Below are 22410 nucleotides of genomic sequence, written 5' to 3' on the forward strand. Positions count from 1 at the left end.
TTCAAATATTTAAAATATTTTATTCGTTTTTTGTATATATGGATAAATATCAAAAGATAGTTCTGCGGAGTTATTATTATTGTCCGTAAATAGGCCTGCTAATCCTCTTAGGGATAAACGAGATGTCTTTAACTGGCCAGGGATAGGGATTTGGTTGTTATTGAAATGTTAGGCGCGCGAAGACCGGGTGTATCGCTGTATCTCTGTCATCTAACCATTCGGTTGTGATGCATGGTGACTTTTAGAAACTCTTTATCATTTCTTCATCCAAACATTTCTGAAGTTTTCCTCATGCCGTCTGTTTGCGTTAATCCGCCCTCCTCAGGTTTTAACATATTGTTCAGTACTCAGGCGTTTTCATGAGTTTAAAATCTTTGGTTGAACTTTCGAATCAATAAGATGGACTTCCATGCTGCAATGGAAACCTTCGCTGAAGCATGGGTGGCAGCAAACACCCCGACAGCTGTCAATACAAGCGAGGTAAGAGCTTCATTGTCTCCCATCACATTTTTCTGTGGCGATAAAAAACTCTTCATGTAGGCCTATAGATAAGAAATTTGTATATGAATTTATAAGGAATAGAAAAATTTTATGTGTGTGTGAATTATATATATTACTATTCAATCATGTTTAGTTTTGAATTTATAGTTGCTCAATATATATGCATGTTTTGTGTGTACTCCTTGTGTTTAAAATATTGTGAAAACTATTTACAAAAATTGTCATATTTTAAATTTTAATTTTAAAACCTTGGCGTTGCAACTTTGATTGGAAGCATTTTGACCCATTTCTGTTTTTAATAAATTTTATAGCCAGCATGTTTTCAGTCTGTGATGTTTTGAATCGATTTAAATGTTAATTTAAATATTAATCATTATACTTCCTTTCTTAAGGTCAAAAAATGAAAAATTGCTGTTATGTTTTTAACCAGATTCGTTGTACCGGTAATATATATTTTTGTTTTTTTTAAATCCTAAATTAAGCATTCAGATGTGTTAATGAAAATTAAATTTGTTTTCACAAAACAATTGTTTACAGGTTAAAAATGAGTAAATAAATAATTAAACTAAGATTTGTGCATTGATTTAACCTTAGTGTGTGAATTAAAAAGAAACATTGAATTGATTGAAATTCAAGAGAGAAAATTGTTAAGCAATTTACACTTGTTCTTATTGATCTTAGTGTACGAGTTTAATCTAAACATATCTTGTACCCATGAATATGGGAGGAGTTATCAATGACAGACATGTTATCTTAAAAGATTTCAATTAACAAGTAAAATAATAAAGTCGGATTTAAGCTACACTAGTGGGGAAAAGTTGACAAATAGATTGGAAACCTTTAATAATTCAAATATTATCAAATTATGAGATGACCAATATAAACTCTCTCTTGCTTGGACTTGTATGGATCACACTAGCCTCTTCACTCAGATGAGCGGTTCATCGTACCCTGCATTGGTATTTGGTAATACATTATTCTCTCTTCCCCAGATTTCGCAGGTTGCACCCACTGAGGAAATTCCTTCACAAATTCAGATGGAGCAAAAAATCAAAAAGAGGAGCAGTTCCAATTCCCCTGGCCAGGGGCTGCCCACAGCAGGTGCTACTGGTATGCTATTTTATCTTTTTAATTTTCTTAATTTAAATATTTTTTCCAGCAACAAAACTAAGTTCTATAATACTTTTAAGGTAATGAATAAGATTCAATATTTAATTGCAGAACTGGAAAGTAAACAACCAGAGAATAAATTAAATTACAAAAAAAAGAAAGAAAGAAAAAGGTTTTCATAAAATGTTTGCAGATTTGAATGTGTATGGAAGTATGGTACTCGTGAAAAGTTAAATTTGAAAAAAAAAAAAAAAAAAAAAATGAAATTCTGAAAAATAGTTTATAAAAAAATATCCATAGAAATACATAATTACTGCACCAAAATCCCATTTTCATTTTTCATCTTTTTACATATTGCATATGTGACTGTATATTGCAAAAATGACAGTAAAGATTTAGCTTCAGTTTGCAGATATTTATATATGTTCATAAAACAATTTAATGCCTGTATAGTAAATATTATTTGATTCAGATGGCTTACAAATTAAGGACTCACAAATAAAAATCATTGCATTCATTTGTTGAATCAAAGAAGTTTTTCTATTCCTTTGTGTCAAGCCAATAAAAGTTAGTTCATTCACATTTTCTTATGTACAATTCCAATGAGTAACTTTGTGACAATTTGAAATTATTAAGATCTTTTTCCCAATAATTATTGGGAGATTGAAATAAAAGATTTTAAAGAAAAAGGGTGTTTAAATACATAAAAATAAATGTTAACTTTAATTATTTTGTTTTGATAAAAGAACTAAAAATGGAGTTAAAGTATTAAAAAAAATAAATTAAATGTTGGAAGACAAAGTATATATACATATGTAATGAAAATTAAGTCTTGTCAACTGCAGCTCTGTTAATGTTATGTTTTCAATTTTCAGAAATTTCTTCTTTTTTTTCTAAGTTTTTATTTAAACTAAAAACTTGTTGATAAAGGAGTCTCCCTGATAAATAATCTATATTTAAAGGCAAATTAGTGTAAATTCAATGCAATATATGTAAGTTTATTAAAAAGTTTGGATTTTGTGTATTAAAATATCACAATTATTTTTTGTGATGACAGTATATATATATATATATTTGTCTATGAGAGAAACTAGTAAATTGTAAAGTCAGAAACATTTCATAAGTATGTTGACCATAATTTTTTCTAAAATTTGTTTTTAGTAAATTTTTTGCAATGGGGAAATGCGTGTAATCTACTTAAATGTTAGAAAAGGACAGGCAGATTAAATATGATTATTTCAAATACAAACAGCCTGTTAACTGCTCTTAAAGGGTTAATCTCTTAAAATAACAAATTTCACTTTTACGGATTATCCTTCCTTTGTGGGTTAGTTAGGCAAGAGATTAGGGTATTGGATGTTGACCAAAAAGATTAGCCATTTTTCTCACAGCAGGCGGCCATTTATTTAGGACTAATAAAGTCTGATATTTTGTAATTTAAAAAAAAAATGATAAAATCTACAGCTGTAATGCTCCTTGATGCATGCATAATTTTCTTACTAGGAAATCTAGTTTGAATTTTGCGATTGGTTGAGATTTTGTTCTGATGGACATTAATGAGGTTTCAATTATTATTTCCAATGACATCTTTCTATTCTTGAGAAGTGATTTTACATTTTAATGAATGATGTGAATTAGCAGAATGAAAAATTTATGAGTTGGCACAGATCTTTATCCGGTTGTTACTACATATTAGCGACACCATAACTTCTAAAGACATTCAGAATGATTTTATCATTAGATTTTTTTTAGTCCACAGGTAATACCTATGACCCTTCCTGAAACTTTTTGCAGTAAAAGGAAACTGTCATCAATTATTTATTACTCATAATCCCAACCTTTTCATTCTACTGAATTAGAAATGGATGAGAAATGTAATTTTCGTAGGATATTACAGTTGTTAGGGCCTGATAAAATGGGGATTTATGTTCAATTTAGCCTGGTGATCTTATCTTTCATATGCAGGGATAATCTTAAGACTTCCTTAATTGGGGGAGATGAAGCAGGCAGCTTGGTCCAAGATTTCCTAATCCTCTAAGTCAGATCAATTAAATGACATCCAGGGTCTAAAGCCCTGTCTCCGATTTTTACCCTTGCTCTGCTGTATAATTCTACACATACAATAGTCTGGATAGATCAGTGTTTTGAGTGGAGAAAATTGTGAGATTATTACGGTATTCAAATAGTATCTTATCAGACAAGTTCCTAGGTATGATTTTCCATAATGTCATCTTCCTCCCCAATTACACGAAGATCCCTTCTATCTTTGTAGCCTTTATTTGAAACTGTTTGATCACTCCTAGAAGGACAAAATCTATTATTACCAGAAATCATTTAGTTGAAGGAGGAGAGGAAATGTCTGTGTTGATTTGGGCAATCATTTTGTTAATACTGATTATAAGAAGATACTGAATTGATTTTTATTTTATAAAAATACTCTCTGTCACACCAAGGGGTTTTCATTAAAAAATGAAAATAAAAAAGAAAATTATTGTTGACTTCCAAGGACATTAAAGTGTAATTACATTGATTTTGTTGTAAGGGGCATAAAATGAATTATTGTGTGGCTAGCTTTAAATTTTGATGGATTTGAGATTAAACTGTAACACTTAAAGAGTCAACATATAATTATGGCCTCTGTCAGCAAACACAGATCCTTTCTGTCTTTCATTGGATTTGAACATTGTGGATTTTGTATTTCTTCGCTGTACAATGAGGAAGTTTATCCCATGTTGTTAAATAAACATAACTTTGGCTATTGATAAACAATTGTTACAGTGTCGACAGAACCAGGCATTGTATGGTAAATATGTCTGTCTCCGTTGAGCATTTAAGATATAAAAATATTGGCCTTATCACAATTTTTATTTTTCAATATAAAAAATGTAATTTAAGATTCACACTTTGCTTGAGAGGACGGCATACATGAATTTGCCTCAATTTTTTTTTTCAATTTGAAATAAATCTTTTTTTTAAGGGGACCAGCATTTAATCACAAATCTCTCTGTTCTGGGAAGGGGAGACAGACAGATTTTTAAATAAAATTTTGATTAAAAAAATATAAGCAGCTTTATTTGCGATATCCTGTGTTTGGAGATTAAGTTCAAGTACGGAAGATGAAGACATCACAATCAACAAACGTTTCCTAAACCCTGATCATGAAAAGACTGTCTAAATTAGGATTTTGTGTGTGTAGGGCATTCAATCGCGAGGATTAAATCGACCCTGGATTAAGTGTCTATCCTTTATATGTTTACATATCTTCTATTCTCCCACTCTTGTCTCTAATCCTGCGACCTGAATTTTCCATTTAGCTAATACCTCAGGTTTTCCAGAAAGAGAGATAGAGACAAGAAAAAAAAAATGCTCCAGAATTTTAATAAAAATGTTTAAAGAGTGATATATCTATAATATTATAAGCAATTTTCTCTCTCTATATATATATCAATAAAGCAGTCTGCTCTCTAATCTTTATTATTGATATCACATTATGTTTTCAATATTATTTTGAAAACTATAATGAATAATTGTTTTTGAGATCTATATTTACAAATTCAACAATTTTTTGTTATTGGCTAAGACGTTACATTTGATCATGAATACCATTGGTCTAGGTCAAAGGTCAGCAATGATTTACTACAGTTTTTGTACATTGTAATGCATTGGAATCTAATTTGCAGGAAATCAGATATGAACTTAATTTCAAACTGGATGAATAAGTGTTTATCTTTTATAAATCTGATCCAGGTACCACAGCATCTCTGCACTAATCTGATTCTCGAGAATTTTTTTTAAATAGTAAAGATGAGCAGCAAGAATAATTCAAAACATTCGACATGGATAGACTAGGACAACTTAAATAGAAATTTATAAGGAAATTTTATTACAGATATTTCATAATAATATATCCAGGTGCAGGAGATTGTAATATGTTGCATGTTAACACAACAGAGTAACACATACAAGGAAATAAATGAATTTACTGATTTAACTGCTACAACTTGTCCAATTAGGTCATTAATCTTTTATTTCTATGATTAATTTCAATTACTTAAGCAACCTCTTTGTCATATACATGTAATTCATTTGTCATACGAAAATGGTCAGTCTTTGTCTTCTGTAATATAACTAGGTTAAAATATGAAAACATTTGGTTGGATGGAGTGATTTGTGCTGAAACGAATATCTCCTTTCAACATTTAACTTGTATTGTGTACACTCCCATTCTAAAGGTGTATACCATGGATTGAAAATAAATGAAAGATGTGAGTAATTTGAGAATAGTACTTATACTGCAAAAAACTTTATAATCCATTCAGAGAAAACTACAAGTTAAAGCACATTTTGCTATTCATAACTTGTTGATGTTTTGGGTATAGGGATGTGCGATTTTATCTGTATACTGGTATATCATGATTTTTAATTGCATTACATATCTTGATACAGAGACTAAAATACTGGTATTTATGTACATAGTTATAATTTCCAGAAAAGATTTATTTGTTCAATCTTTCAAAGTACAATTAGGGGAAGTAGAGAAAATGTTGAAAACCTTTAACGGCATCGTCTGAAGCCAATGTCCAGAGTCCGCATAAAGCTCTCTCCTACCCGTGGCTGCTTGATCACAAAAAGTGTTGTAATCTTGAATATATATTTACGCCTCTCTATTGTGATGTCATATTCAGTCAGTGGCAAGTTTTTTTTCCATTGCAATTGAAATCTGAACAAATGATGTTCACAGTATACAAGAAATATTATGTATACTGCGATTAGATATTGAATGGTCATGATAAAGTTCTAAGGACAGACAATTTGATCCATATTTTAATATCTGTTTTCCCAATCTTCACTGCCCTAATCGATTCCCAAAATGTGGTGTAAGTGCCCTTTAATATCCCAGAGAATACAGTGTATGTTGGTAAAATGGGCAACAGCATTATGGGCATTTAGTGTTTCAAAAAGCAGATCTTAGTTAACCTGTTTCAGTGCAAACATAATTCTTTTCTGTATTATTATTTACTAGAATAAATATTTTTGAAAAGAGTGGAAAATACTTGGTGAAACATTCACTCTTCAGAGAAATGTGTGCATTATGTAAGAGGCAAAGATCATCATTGCCATGTACATTGGATCGTAAAGTGTAAAACAATATTACAAGTTTGTGTAATCTCTGGAATTAGAAGAATTAAGGTAGAACTGATAGGTAAATTCAGGACAGCTGCAAACTTCTACAAGATTTGCTTTTAATGCAGATAATATTGGAATATATTTGGCAGTATCTTTGAAGAAAATGTGATTGCTAAAGCTGGATATAAAAGTATTCAAGATGTTGTATTAGTATGTTTTAATCTCCAGCTAAATTTGTTTCTTTGATATCAACATGTGATTCTTTAAGTTTTATACCAGTTATTTAGAAATTAATCAAAACATTCTCTTGATCTGTTCACATGCAGTATCATTTCAATAATCTTAATGTAAGCTTTACCATAATATAAAAATTTTCTTTTTATCAATGGTCTTACGATTATTTGAATTTGTGTTATGTTACCAACTTCATCAACAAGTTCTTGTAGGAGATCTTTATTTTTCCCCCCTGAAGTAATTGAGAGATTTAACTTGGCTGTTAATTACTGCTGATAAGATTCGGACTTTTGACAGTTTCCTAAAATTCAAAGATATCCAGCTCAAGTTTAATGAAGACACCCACTGCTTAAAAATTACTGTAATCAGGACCATCAGAGGAATATTATAAGTAGCCGTCCTTTCTTCTGTTAGATCTGTCTGACTCGAAATGTTGTGTAACTCAAATAATTCTATTTAAAACAGATGAGGAAATAGCTATTATTAGCTAGGTATTATTAATCCTGCCTGACTTCAAGTGTACTGATATATTCAAGGAAGTAGCTAGGGCCACTGAAACATGTTATCTCCCTTATCTAATTTTAACAACACATGTAATGCAGCAAATGCAGCATGGATTTTTTTGTGTTTGAAAGGGAGGGGGTGGGGGAGAACAAAATTAAGTTTCTGATAAGATACTGGGGTAGTTCTTTTAAAATTCTTTGTGTTTCTTACTTTTTAATTAAGAAAAATTGTAGGAATATGTTAACTCTTTTTCAAACCAATCCATTTTTATACATGCAAAAAATGTATATAAATTATTAGTTTGATGAAAGGAATTCATATACTCTTTTCTTTTATCAGTATATTGCAGTTGTAATAAACTGTATGGAATGCAGTGATTGAAAAAAAAAAAAAAATTAATGGAGCAAGAATCTCTGATATTTGCATAAATCCGCAGATTAAGAATTATTGGGCTCTTCATCAGCATCAATCTATCACAGGGCTGTCGTGGAATTAAAATCTTCTGATCCAGCATTGACACTGAGAGGCATAAAGAGAAGAGATTGTTATTCTCCCCTTTTTTCTTTTAATTCAAATCTGACACAAAAGCAGCTGTCTCCTAAGCGGATGAATCTGAGGATAGCCGGATTAAACGACCGTGCATCTGCCTTATCGCTTTACATAAGTCCTTCCATGGAAAGTATGAAGTGTTAAAAAGGAATTAGAGAGATCTCTTTTTTCCCTTTTGCACTGAGCACAAACCCAAAAAGGCTGGGCATAATCTGCTTTGTATTAATTCCTTTTTCTTCTTCATTTTCTTTTTCTTTCTAAGCTGTCATCTTAAAAGTTCAAGGTGGTTTTTGTTCCATAGGATAAAATAGTAAAATCTATCCTCTAATCGAGCTAGTGATGTTTTTCTTTTGATGCCACTTTAATTTTTAGTTTCCATGGAACTCCCATACTTTCAGGAAATGTGTGATCATTGTTTTGAACTTGCAATGATAGACTAGCATTTCAAATCCCTGAGTTTTTAAATGAATTTGAAGTATTTTTGAGATTTTTATTTCTCAAATATGACTAATCAAAAAAAAAACTCTTTCAAAATAAGAGAATCTATTTAATTCAGGGATACTTTATAACTGTTATATAAATATAGTTTATGAAACACACAAAACATCAATTCCGTTAATTTATGTTGGTGTTTGCACCTAATGGGGTAAATGCAGTAAAGGTGACAGTGGATTGACCGGGTACCTGACAGGCTTACAGTATCTATAACCAGCAGGCTTTTAGTGGGTGATGGTGACAAGGTGATATAGATTTGTGTCTCTTGGCGGATTAGGACCCGAACCATCTGTCATCACTTCAGCTTAAACAAAGCTGATTAAATGTAATCAGGGAAGAGGTGATGTGGTTCATCTCCCCACAAAAGTAATTACAAGGGCTCTGTAATTCAGTCTTAGTCCCTGATTTAACACCACATTAGAAATGATGAAATAAATTGGATAAGCTCTACATTTGGTGTATAACATGCAGACACCTTTGGCCAAAGGAAAATCTGATTAATGCTAGGTCATATATACTAAAACAGATTTTTTTTCTGGTTTAAGTAACTTTATTATAAATACAATGTAGCTAGTTTTAAGGTACTTGAATAAGATTCACAAGTCTTTTCATGTGGGGAATTATCCATGTATTATAAAAACACCACCATATGTCTCATGATTATGTTGTTCTTGTCTTTTGTTTGTTTGTTTTTTTTCTAAAGTAATCTTAAAATAAATGAATTGTGCTGGTATGAAGGATTTAATATTGAATTTTTCAACTTGAGAAGTATCTTGAATGTTTGATCACAAATGATGCATAAATTATGTGCAACACTTGTAACTATCAGCTGATTCTTACATGTACAACTGTTACACATGTTTATACCAATACTCTTGGGGTCTATCGAAGTATTTTAAGTGCTAATGTTGTTCCCTAATGTTTTTCTTCAGTCTATGGAAATTTAAACATCGTCTTTCACCGATCCATTTTTTTCAATGTGAGATCTGTAGAAATTCACCACGAGATAATGATCAGTTTGTACCAAATCTTTGCTCTGAGGCTGGGATTGGAAATTTTTGGAATTATTTCATTATTTGTATGTACAGGAATTTGCTAGGTTCTCTGCCACGGCTTATCCTGTTTGGAGATTATTCTGGACATTTCAGGGAGGTAGAACAGACCTAGTATTTTATAAGGGATAAGGACCTAAATTTATTTGCTTTTGTAATAAAACTGGATTTTAAATTTTTAGAGGTTTTAAAGAGGATTTACCCTTTTCAGTTAAATTGAAAAATCTCGGGACGGATTTAAGATAATTTCCTCTGTGCTTATAAGGATGATCTTTGTCCGACTTCTTTGAATGACGACTTTAAATTTATAAATGCATGACACACAGAGAGAGTAAATAAGCTCAAAATGTTTGAAATTACGATCATAGGATTAATTTGCACCAGACCAAAGGATTTACTATCTGTTTTGATATTTCCTAAAACAGAATGTGTAAGTGAAGATTTTAGAACTGTGTACTTGATGACTGAGGAAATGTAATATAATGACTGAGAAACTGAGTTTTCTACTCAAAAACTCATACAAGAAGAAATTAAAAATTGTGTCTAGATATTTCCTAAGTTTTATTTTAAAAATGCTTTCATTATATATATCTATAAAATATTTTTTGATATACGGAATAGCTGAGTATTAACATTTGAATGATACAGATGATGTAATGAAACATGAAACCTTTAAACTTTTTTTTCATTTTTAGTTCTTGGAATCATGGGCAATTGGAAGAAAGTTTTCACATTTGATTTTTTCTTTTCAGGAGTGAAATCTTTACCAATCCATTGTGTCATTGAACAAACAAGTGGACCTTTGACCTTTGAACCAGAGAACACTGCCACCTACAGTGTAGAGCTGGACACTTATGCTATACTACCCTGTACTACCCTGTTTTCAGAACTTGTACGCACAGCACTCATCAAACTGGGTTACAATGCAAATGAGGCGATGAATGCTAAAGGTAAAACAAAAAACATGAATAACTGTAGTTATAAATATTTTAACTGAAAAGATATGGGAAAAAAAACTATAATTAAAAAATGATAAGATCTTCAATTTTCTAAAAAAGTAAACGGTTTACAGAGGTAAACAGTTTAGCTTGAATATATTGCAACCAAAATGATTATTATAATCTTTATATTTAAAATAGGTGCCATCCAAATCAAGAATTGGAAGCCCCTGAATTTTGAGTCCATTACAGATGACAACAAGTGCACGATAGAGGACATCTTAGGGGACCTTACTCAGACAGCTAAACTTCGAATTCGACTCTGCAGGTAAATAAATCTGTAAGAGTAATACTTCATGACCAGAGGCAGGCCCCACATAGCAAAGTTTATCTCAATTAACTTTAATTAACTAAGGTAAACTTGGATTGACTCACATTGTGTCTATACTTTGGTAAATTTAACCTTAACCATAAACTACTTAATCCAGATTTAATTAGATATGACATCATAATTTCACTGTATATCAATATAATGTTTGATTAAGTTGACTATCATTAAGCATTATAGTGTGGACAATTGTGAAATATAAAGTTATTATTAGTTTTTCTTGATTGACCTATAAGATAAGATAGGTACTGGATATAATCATGTATTCGCAAAATCTTTATTTTAAATCAATTTTTACTTGTGAGAACTATATTTTCACCTAATCATGTGTGTCTGTCTGCACCCAAAAATTTCATTCTTGCGTACATTTGTACTGTTAAAGGATTATATATATATAAACAATAACAACTTACACGAAATTTTATCTCATTTTAAAAATGAAAAAGCTGTCTCACAAAAAAAAAAGTGCAGCAAAAATGAAGTGATATATATAGTATTTAGCAGTAAGTGGATGATCTTAAAAAAAATGACTGAGGATAAACTGCAGCATCTGTAAAAGTTATATTTTCCAACACTCTTGTTAAAAAAGATGAGAGTGATTTTCCAAGGAGAGGTTTAAAGTTGTAAAGTTGAGCAAGGAGAATATAAAATGTACTTTATTCATTTAAATTATATTTGATTACAATCAGCCATATAGTTTTGAACCAAAAGTGGAAATCTGATGGCATAGGGAGATTAAAAGCCTAATAAAAGTTGTAGTGTTATCTTTCTCACTGGAGCAGAAAGAGTGCACACAGTGCTCACAATGTAATATGTGGAAAATACCAGGTACATCACAATATGATTAAATGAAATTCTTTAAAACTATGTATGTGGTAAATAAATACTCTCTGTACACAAATTTTGATGTGCGATATATATGCACACAAGGAAAATAAAGAGCAAAAAAAAAATTTACATCATGTAAACATTAAGTGGATACATGAAGAGATAAAGATGTTGTTTTAAATCATACAGTGCATTATCTCAGTACACAGCAACTTAAAAATTTCAACCAAAAATGATAATCAGGGCTATTTTTAAGTGTCATTTTTATTAGTTTTGTTACATTAAAAAATACACAAGTATCTATTGAAAAGAAGCAAAGGCAACTATTGTTTGACCTGAATATTTTTTTTAATATTATTTGTATCCCACGAACTATTCAAAACAGTCAATGTAAGGTCTAAATAGTGTTTGTTTTGATTTTAACATGAAAGAATTTACTGTAAATTGTGTTATTATACAAGGAGGTGTGATCTACATGAGAAATACAGTGTGGAATCGACTTTCATTTTCGTGCCACTCTCTATTTCCTTCATTACAGCACAGCCAAACTCAGTTCCACAGATGAAATCAAAGGGAAATTACTCCAGCTGCTCTTAACTCAATCTCAAGGCATTCTAATGAGCTCAGGTTGTCCCATTGAAAAAGTAAGTGGAATTCATGATATCGTCCAAAATGTTATAAATACAAATATTGTACAAAAGGTGAACTGTTTAAACCATTCTTTCCATATATAATGAAATAGTCTTCTTGAACTTGGTGATTTGCAAAAAGTTTTTTTTTTTTTAAATCAGTTGTTAAACACCAAGTTAATAATTATTTGTTGTTAGTTTGATTAAGTTTGAAATTGTTTTCTGTAAAATACATGTTGGAAAATAGTTGGTAGTGTAGATAATTATTATTATTTAATCTTCAAAGAATGAAAAGGGGAAAGGTTAAGATTTGATGCACACTTCAAATTTTCAGTGAGATCTTTTAAAGAATCTGAAATTCATGTGGCTCATTGTTAGTGTGATCTATTGTAAAGAATCTTTGTAACATTGACATTTAATGCCTTTAAATTTAAAATCTCCTGCACTACTGACTGACAGGGGGTACATTTGTCTCATTCAGGGTAATACGTTTATAGGAAACACAGCAATCAGACTCTCTAATTAGCATATCCTTACATCTAAATGTGTTGTTTCTCAAGATTATATCAAGAAAACATTCTTCTCTCCTGAAAAAAAATCCAGCTTATGAGGGGAGGGAAGTTTTCAGAAAGCAGTGAACATGAACTAAAACCTAGATTAAATACTTTGATAAATAGAATGAAATATTGTCAGCTGGGCGAGAATTTTTATCAAAGTCTTGTCATTAAAAAGCATCACCGATTAATAACACTGACAGCTAAAATACAGTGGAAAAAAATCAGGCAAAGTTGTTTATAGGAGATGGATGACGGCTTTCTCCGCTGATCTCTTATTTGATTAACTAATGTTTTCCCTGCTCCTCACCTGTGAAATAAGGCAAGTCACAGAAAAAAAGTGAATGTTAAAGAATCTGGTCATTGTGAAAGATGCATTTCCCCCCAATGATAGTGGTGAAGGTCTTTTAAAGATAGAATGATGATATACATGTATGGGGTTGTTAAAATGTCATCTCCAGATGTATAGCTGGGTATCTTAAATCAGAACGGAGTGGGATTGAGTGATGTTAAGGGTGTTAAGATGGAGATTTCATTGTATTTAAGTAAATGAAGCTGTTAATAGGATTGTCTATAGAGAATCGTTTTGTGGTGAAGAACTTGAGAAGGCTCTGCACATTTATTGGTTGTATGTAATGACTAATAATTAACTGTGGTAAAAGAAAACGTGATATATAATCATAGGAATCAGATGGCAAATAATCAGGCCAAAGAATCTTTTCAAACAGCAGTTTTCAGCATTTATAGTGTAGTATTTGCTTTTAATCCATAATTTAGAGTCAAGTGTGTGTTTCACATCAGCATTTATAGTCAATTATAGCAGTCACTGATCAGCCTTATTCGTTTAATAGTCAAGTATCTTTTACTTATATTTAGACTCAGGGTCATATTTGTAAGCAGAGTTTTGAGCAGTGTATAAATTTATGTTATATGATGACCGAGAGAACTTGGGACCAGTAAAATTTAATCTTGCTACATTATATGATACCGTATAAGCAGAATTTTTAGCGGGGGTTTAATTTTAGCATTATGAGCGAGGGTGCCAAGATCGCTAAAATTGAATATCGCTAAAAATTAATTTATTTGTAATAGCTTCTTTAGTGAGCTTTTTAAAATCGCTGAAATTTCATTTTACTAAAATAGAATACCTATTTTTAAGGACAAATCACTAAATTTGCGTCTTGCTAAAATTTCCACTTATACGGTATGTATGAAGAATGGAAAATAGAGCTTGAAAAATGAAATGGTTTTGTTCAGTTTCATACACACATTCAAAAAGATAAAAAACATACAAAAAGGGGAATGTCAAAAACATTTTATTTAACATCCAGTTTATAATGTGAATAGTATATCTTTGTATGTGGATTTCCAGGTATCTTTTTATGCCCCCCTTCGAAGAAGGGAGGGCAATAGTCGGTTCTGTCGGTCCATTTTGTTTCCGTTCATTTTCTTCATAACCGTTGCACATACTGAAATGAAATTTGGTATACAGGTATATCAGATGAAAATCTAGGTCAAGTTCTGTTTTGGGTACGATCACACCATAATTGACAGAGTTATGCCCCTTGGACTTAGAAAAAATCCAATTATTTGCAGTTTCCGTTCATTTTCTTTGGAGAGGTTGCACATATTGAAATGGAATTTAGTATACAGATTAGTCAGATGAATATCTAGGCCAAGTTCTGTTTTGGGTACGATCGCACCATAATTGACAGAGTTATGCCCCTTGGACTTAGAAAAATTCCATATTTTTGCAGTTTCCGTTCATTTCCTTTTGAGAGGTTGCACATATTGAAATGGAATTTAGTATACAGATTAGTCAGATGAATATCTAGGTCAAGTTATGTTTTGGGTACGATCGCACCATAATTGACAGAGTTATGCCCCTTGGACTTAGAAAAACACACATTTCCTTTTGAGAGGTTGCACATATTGAAATGGAAAAACAGATTAGTCAGATGAATATCTAAGTTAAGTTCTGTTTTGGGTATGATCTCACCGTAATTGACAGAGTTATGCCCCTTGGACTTAGAAAAATTCCTATTATTTGCAGTTTCCGTTCATTTTCTTTTGAGAAGTTGCACAAATTGAAATGGAATTTAGTATTCAAATTAATCAGACGAGTATATCTAGGTCAAGTTATGTTTTGGGTATAATTACACCATTTTTGACAGAGTTATGCCCTTTTGGACTTAGAAAAATTCCAATTTGTGGGGAAGGGGGGGGGGGGCATAAGTGTTTTACAAACATCTCTTGTTTAAAAATGATTTATTTTCCAAATTTTTCTCATAATTCTTTCCTCCTTTTTTTCTAGGATCTGCTTGCATCCTTAAGTAAAGGGGACAGCTTTTCGCATCTTCCTCCAGAAATCAGGAAGTCGTTTGATAAATGGTACCAAGACCTGCAGAAGCACAGTGAAGAGGCCAGACATTCAAATGCCTCTACCCCAGAAAAGAACCCCTCTCCCCCTCCTAGAGAGCCTCAGAGCTATCTAACAAACCATGCCCCTCTGCATGGCAAAACAAGAATGAGAACCTCTTTTGACCCAGAGCATGAAATTCCCCGCTTGCAAAAATGGTTTTCTGAAAACCAGCACCCCCCTAGAGAGATGATGATTAAATACCTTGAGGAGCTGAATTCACTAGATTCCAGGAAAGGACGAAGGCCTCTAGATCTCACCAATATCATTTACTGGTTCAAAAATGCAAGAGCTGCACATAGGAGGGCCTCCAAATGCTTTGATGGTGATACATCGTTTGAAGGAGATGAAGCTACAGAAGAGAGTACTAATGCTCCAGATAATGGTTGTTTTATGAACACCAGAAATCTTCCATACATGTTACCTTATCCGTTCCAGGGTATTTATAGTTCCCATGATATTTTAGGAGATGCTCTGAAAGAACCGTGTGATCTCTCAAAGACAGGTCAAAGAGCAAGGATGAACGTTTCAAAGAAAGAAGATGAAGCAGATATTGCAAGTAAGCCTGATATTGAAAAGGTAAAAACTGAATCCTCAAAAAGTTCTGATGCAGAAATGGACAAGTCTGATGATGAAAGAAGCAATGAGGGGCATGGAATCTCAATTAAAAAAGAGAGTGCTTCAATATCTGATGGTGAAAAGACACCAGAGGTGGGAGATGCACCTTATCTGCCAAACAGAAATGCTGTTTATATTCTGCCTCATCAATATGGCCAGTATAAAAATAGCCATGATGATGATGAGGAACCCAGGGAACCATGTGACTTGTCAAATTCTCATAAATCTAGTCAAGGAAAGAAGGAAATGCTGGACACTGCTAACAATAATAGAAAACGAAAGAGTGTCTCGGATGATGAACAGGAGAAAGAAAACTCGAATGGCAAGGCAGACTCGGTCAACAGGTACAATACTGAAAGAAGGAGGTCTTCACAGGATTATCCAAATCACTCCAGGCGCTCAAGCAATGGCAATTCGGAGGTATTTAACTCAGGATCTGATGACGATGAAATGGAGTCGGATATAGACGACAGCCAATCCTACGCAGGGTCAGAATCTAGTCATGAAATGAAAGATGGTGCCCCAATAAGGGAAGCTCACATGGGCAGTTACAACACAAGTACACTCTCACGACTGCAGCATAGTGCTGCAGGATTACACCAACCACTCCACATTCCCCATTTCCCTCATCCCCTGGCCATGACTTACTTTCCCATGAACAGTCATTTTCTACAGCAAACAACTAGGTACCAGCAACAGCAGAACTCACAAGCCATGTCTAGTGATGAATCTCCCACAGATCACCACATTAAGTCTGACAGCCTCAGTTCCTCTCACCGAAAGCGCAGGACACGGGTCTTCATCGACCCCATGTCGGAAATACCCAAACTGGAGAAGTGGTTTGCGGAAGACACCCATCCATCGTCCTATATGATAGACAAGTACTGTGAGGAACTAAACAAGTCAGAGTATCGCCAAAAGTTTCCAAAGTTGGAAGCCAAAAATGTACAACTGTGGTTCAAAAATCATAGGGCCAAAGTGAAGCGAATGCGAGTCTCTTCTGTTGATTTACATGGTATGGAGTATTGAGTTCAAGAAATGTTAAATTATTTTCTGCACCTTTTACCCCTTTATATAAGGTCTACACTTGTAAATTGTATATTTTCACCTATTTTTGTATGTTTTTCTCTTGAATTGCTTCATTTAAAGTTCAAGATGAAAACACGTACAAATACTTTACTAGATTTAGTATGATTTAACAAACAAAAACCTGTTAATTTCTTTAAAAGAAAAACTTATTTTGATAAACATATCAGGTATTTCTGTAAATGTCAGATTAACATTGAAGCTGATGATCTGTTGTTTAGAAGTTCATGTAGTCTGTGAGAAAGGGGACAAAACTCGTTATTGTACTATTGTCAGGTTGTATGTTTTTGTAATGGTTATATCTGAGATATTAATCTACGCCTCATATTCTGGGATTATTTACAATTCTCACGTAACTACAGCATAATTATTTTTCAGACTAAATGTTCATATTTTACAATGAAGTCATAGTATGAAGTTGGAAATGTATTGTTAATTTATAGATCCTTTTTTAACTTTTTTTGCATTGATGAGCTTTTAATATATATAGTTTACAATATGTTCTTTGTGGTCGAAGGTGCTATTTGAAGAAAATCTGAATTGCATTTTTACATTTATCCATTTGTTTTTTTTTTAAGAAAAAACTTTTTTTCAAGCATTGTTTTCATAACATCACTGCCCAAACTTGTTAATTTGTTTTGAAGTTCACATGTGCATGTATGAATCAAAAAAAGTTTTGTTTTTCCACAAATGGAACAGATTTAATTAAAAAGAAATGACATCTTTAATTATCTACTTACGCACAGGTTTTAAGCTATTTATTATAATGTTACAAACATAAGTTCATTATCTCCGTATATTTCATTTTATTACAACACAAAGTTAAACGTAAACTACTTGTAAAATTTTGTCTGTTCTTCACATTCAGTTTTCATTCGACCAAGCTGATACTCAAGCTTGACCATGTAGGGGGTAATCTATAATCATGTAAGCTTCAAGCTTTCCCAGTACTGTGGATCTTATTTTGACTAAGTCACAATTTCTTGTAGTTGAGCTGAACAGGGTACAGAAAAAACAAATTCTACATCTGTTTGATTTTACATTCCATTTGACAAAACCAAATTTGGTTGCTAAACTGATAGGGACAATGAACTGTATTTATCCCAATACAGTCACCTAAAAAGAATAAGGGTTTCATTTTAGCCATTTATTGATTTCATCTCCAGAAAATTTTCTAATAATATAGATTTTTATTAAGAAGTGCTACACACATACATATAAACAGTAAGGTTACATTATTTACTGTATGATCACTAATACTGCATGAATACAATATTCTTTGAGGCATTTCTATAATATTTTATCAAAGGTATTCTAATGTGACATGGGGAAAAAACTTCTTGTATAATTTTAAGAGCAAAACATATGGACACAGATTTTTTCAGGACTGTTTCAGAAATTCTCTATCTTCAGTTTGCAATACTTCATGGGTATTTCTAACATGAGATTTTTCACATATCTAATCATTTTATTTTTCTTTTTGATGACAAAGACAAACTGTCTGCAATTGAAGAATATATGTATATTTTGGTCATAAATATTCCAGAATTCTTCATCAAGATTTAACTGGGATATTTCTAGGTTTGATAAAGATAAATTGATATTCAAAATTTCAAGTACTCAAACTGCATGGTTCCATAAGTCTTGGTGAAAAGTAAACAGAATTATTATTGTCCTAGTAAGTGGTGATCTGTATTCTTTCAGAGAATGTTTTCACGTTGTTCTCACGAGTTAGTAAACATGTTATTCCCTTAACCAAAGGTAATAATTTATAAATTATAAACATGATGCTTAATTGGCCTTCTGAATGTCAATCAACAATACTCAATAACTATTTACTTAAAGCAAAAACTAATTGGTAATTTAAAAGTAATTGTTTGCTTTGGTCTTTATATTAAATAATATAGAATCTTCTCATTTTTGAACATTCTTATTATTTAAAATTGGATAAACTGCAGAAAGTTGTTAATTGACATTAAAAGGAGTTGATTTTCAACAAACTTGCTGAGATAATTCACAGCTTAGGTCTTGGTGAAGAATTCTATTAGAAAAAATTGTACTGTAAAATGGAAGAGCTTTTTGTTTGCATGACTCCTGTAAGAAATGCTTCACACAGACGACGGATGAAATGAAAATTCATCTGTACTACCTTCACGTGTAGGCTTCAGTTAATCTTGCTTTTTCTAGTGTTTTAGATTATTGTATACTCTTTACCCTAACAAACATTTTTCCAGATTATTTAAAATTGAAGAATGCTGTGTCAAATCTTTTCTTAGGAACATCTTTATATATATATATATAATTTACTGAATTGTCTTCATTCTAGTAGAATCACACAATTTTTTTTTTTTGTTAATGCTCTTAGAGTAGTTCGAGATATAAGATTGTTTTGAGGTTAATTCAGCTGATTAAAAAGCTGCTAACAAAGGAAAAAGTTGATAATTAGATTTGTATACCCTGATATATAGCCTAAAGTCACATTTTGTTGTTTACACTGAAAATTATCTAATTTAATATCGAAAAATAACTTTCAGAACTAACATCAGTCCCCTGATATTGTTCACATATCTTGAAAAAGTTAACCTATGTTTACATTATGCTCAATTTTATTGTCTTGTTGAGTTTTTAAACAAGCCATGGTTTTATATCTGACAACAGTGTTCCTCTTATTCACTGAGCTCTCGTCACGATGCTGGTTTTTCAAGTGCGACAGAAACTGGCGAATGAAAATTATTTTATCTATGAAAATTCAGTAACTAAACATTCCATGAAAATCTTAAAAAGAGAAATTTATTTATTAAGATACATTGTCAGTTTATTTTTACATTATTATTACCGAGTCATCAAATGCTATGAGATAGATATGTGAGTTTGGCGACTTAAATTTTATTTATTTATTTTTAAGGTCAGTATTAGTTCCGAAGGAGGGCTATTTAAATTATGGCTGAAGAAGATACCGAATTTGTTATCAATCTATGAGGAAGTGCTATAATCAATATTTTAAAACATTTTTCAATCAAACTTTTTATTGTATGAATGTCTTAATTTTATCTACCGAAGATTTTTAGGCTCATAAATTATTTGAATTGCATTTTTATTACCTTGATTATGACGACATGTATTGTTTTTATTTGCTACCGAATAAATATTATATAGCTTTATTTTACTAAGTCTTATCCTACCGCAGTAACGATTTAACAATAATTGTTATGTTTATCATTCTCTAGTGCTGAAAATTAAAAAAAAAAAATTAAGTTAGTTTAAAGGGTTATGGGCAATAGTTTTGATGTCTGTTTAACTTTTTTAATTTTGTTCTACTCAATTTTTTTTTCCGATTCCTTTTACAGGAATGTGTTCATAATTTGTATTTTGGCGATTTTTTGTGGGCTTTGTCCTCCCATAAAAATGTAAATCTTTGGTGGTTGTTTGTAGGCCTTTGTTAGCTGTTTTTCTTTGCTCCTTTGTAGTTCAGATATTGTAGAATATCATCTTTTTTGTTGACTCTATATTTTTATGGAGACATTATAATTATTATTATTGTTTTTTAGCATCTCTGTAAGAAAAATTGAAAGGTAGTAGGTTTTTTTTTTTGGTTTAAAACAGGTGGAATGATTGCATATATTCTTGTATGTGACACTTATTTTTTACATTTATGTTTCATTCTGACGCAGAACTGAGAACGAACAAAAGAGTGGAATTAGTAGATAACTTGTTAATTATGCACTGAGATTAAATCTTTTGTTCTTAACAATAGTTGCCTTTGCATTTCATTATCAGGAACTTTATACAAAAATACAGAAGCCAAAAAACTTTGTTGTTATGTCAGATATATGCAATTAAAATTTGATGGTCAGAAGTGAAGTTCTTGTTCAAATTTATGTTACTGATGCTGTTAGTGGGGGGGGGACATTTGAATTATTTTCAATGAAAAGATTACCACATTGAAAAAAAGGCCAGAATTAATGGAGAGAGTGAGACATGAAATACTTCCATTTAGCCTTTTCCAGAATGGTTGTAGATAGGAAATTACCTACTCTGCATACAAATGTAATGGTTTGGCCTTGAAGTAGGGATTTAATGGTTTGGGCTACAGGTATTGGCCTGGATAGTTGAGTGGTTAGAGCACCTGACTAATGATGCAGGGGCTCAGGACAGATTATCCTTAGGTAGTGTCTCCAAGTGACTAGAGGCATCATTTTGACCAAACGTGCAAGAATTATATATCTATGGATGCACACTATAGGTCTTGCAACCAATGCTTGATTAGCTGCAATAATGTAGCCCTCTTTTTAGGTCACCTGAGTAAACTCAGGTGACCTATTGCTATCCGTTTTCGTCTGCCGTCATCCGTCGTGCGTTAAAGCCATATATGGCGTAACTGATCAAAAAAAATATAATTTTGAAAAATACAAAATTAAGTAAAGAAATATAATTATTACATTTAAATTAAAACTTTTCATACAATTCTGAACACGGAGAACACCTCGATTCAACCAATAATACGATTTTATCTTCTCTGTAATGTGTTATTTAAATCTTTTGTATTTTCTTCCGAGTCGGAGAAAATTCCGAGATTCCAAATAAAAAAGTGATATCTTTATAACGCAATTGACTTCGATTTTGTAATTTACGGAAAAGTTCTATCTTTATATAAAGTAATGATACAAATAATAAGTTTTTATAATTTTAGTCTTATAATTTTGATTGTACATATGCCATATATGGCTTTAACATTTGAACATTTTCAGCTTCTTCTCTGCAACCACTGAACCAATTTCAACCAAATTTGGCACAAAGCATCTATGGGTGAAGGGGAACAAAAATTGTGAATTTCATGATCCCTGCCCCTCTGGGGCCTGAGGGGTGGGGCCAAAACCACTAAAATTAATGCAATCTTTAAAAATCTTCTTTTTTACTCCTGGACATCAAGCAGTCAAACTGTTTGCATGATTGTAATCAGCATTGAGTCCTCTACCAAAATTGTGAAATTCATGGCCCTAGGGTCAGGGGTTCTAGTGCTAGGGCGGGGCTAAATAAGTATGTAGTGAAAATGCATTATTTCTTTGAAAATCTTCTCTGCTCCTGGGTATTAAATAAACCAACTAAGTACATAGTTATGATGAGCAAGAGTGCTTCTACCAAAATTGTGAATTTTATGGCCCCAGGGTCAGAGGTTCTGGTGTTAGGGCGGGGCTCTATTGATTGTATAGTGAAAATACATGAATTCTTTGAAAATCTTCTTCTCTGCTCCTGGGTATTAAATAAACTAACTAAGTGTAAAGTTATGATGAGCAAGAGTGCCTCTACCAAAATTGTGAATTTTATGGCCCCAGGGTCAGGGGTTCTGGTGTTAGGGTTGGACTCTATTGATTATATAG

The 22410-nt window shown here is 32.0% G+C and overlaps 1 protein-coding gene across 1 annotated transcript; it reads left to right on the forward strand.

The window, feature by feature from the left end:
* The first annotated feature begins 67 nt into the window (after window positions 1–67).
* LOC134279048 (uncharacterized) lies at window positions 68–20893 on the forward strand. Its single transcript, XM_062761387.1, has 6 exons — window positions 68–480; window positions 1494–1611; window positions 10325–10522; window positions 10712–10838; window positions 12265–12370; window positions 15224–20893. The coding sequence occupies exons 1-6, from the start codon at window positions 400–402 to the stop codon at window positions 16973–16975; spliced, it is 2382 nt and encodes a 793-aa protein (XP_062617371.1). The 5' UTR covers window positions 68–399; the 3' UTR covers window positions 16976–20893.
* Window positions 20894–22410: the final 1517 nt, after the last annotated feature.

The sequence above is a fragment of the Saccostrea cucullata genome, unplaced genomic scaffold, assembly GCF_032062105.1.
Source record: "Saccostrea cucullata isolate Sc308-1 unplaced genomic scaffold, CSIRO_AGI_Scuc_v1 ctg278, whole genome shotgun sequence".
Classification (NCBI taxonomy): domain Eukaryota; kingdom Metazoa; phylum Mollusca; class Bivalvia; order Ostreida; family Ostreidae; genus Saccostrea; species Saccostrea cuccullata.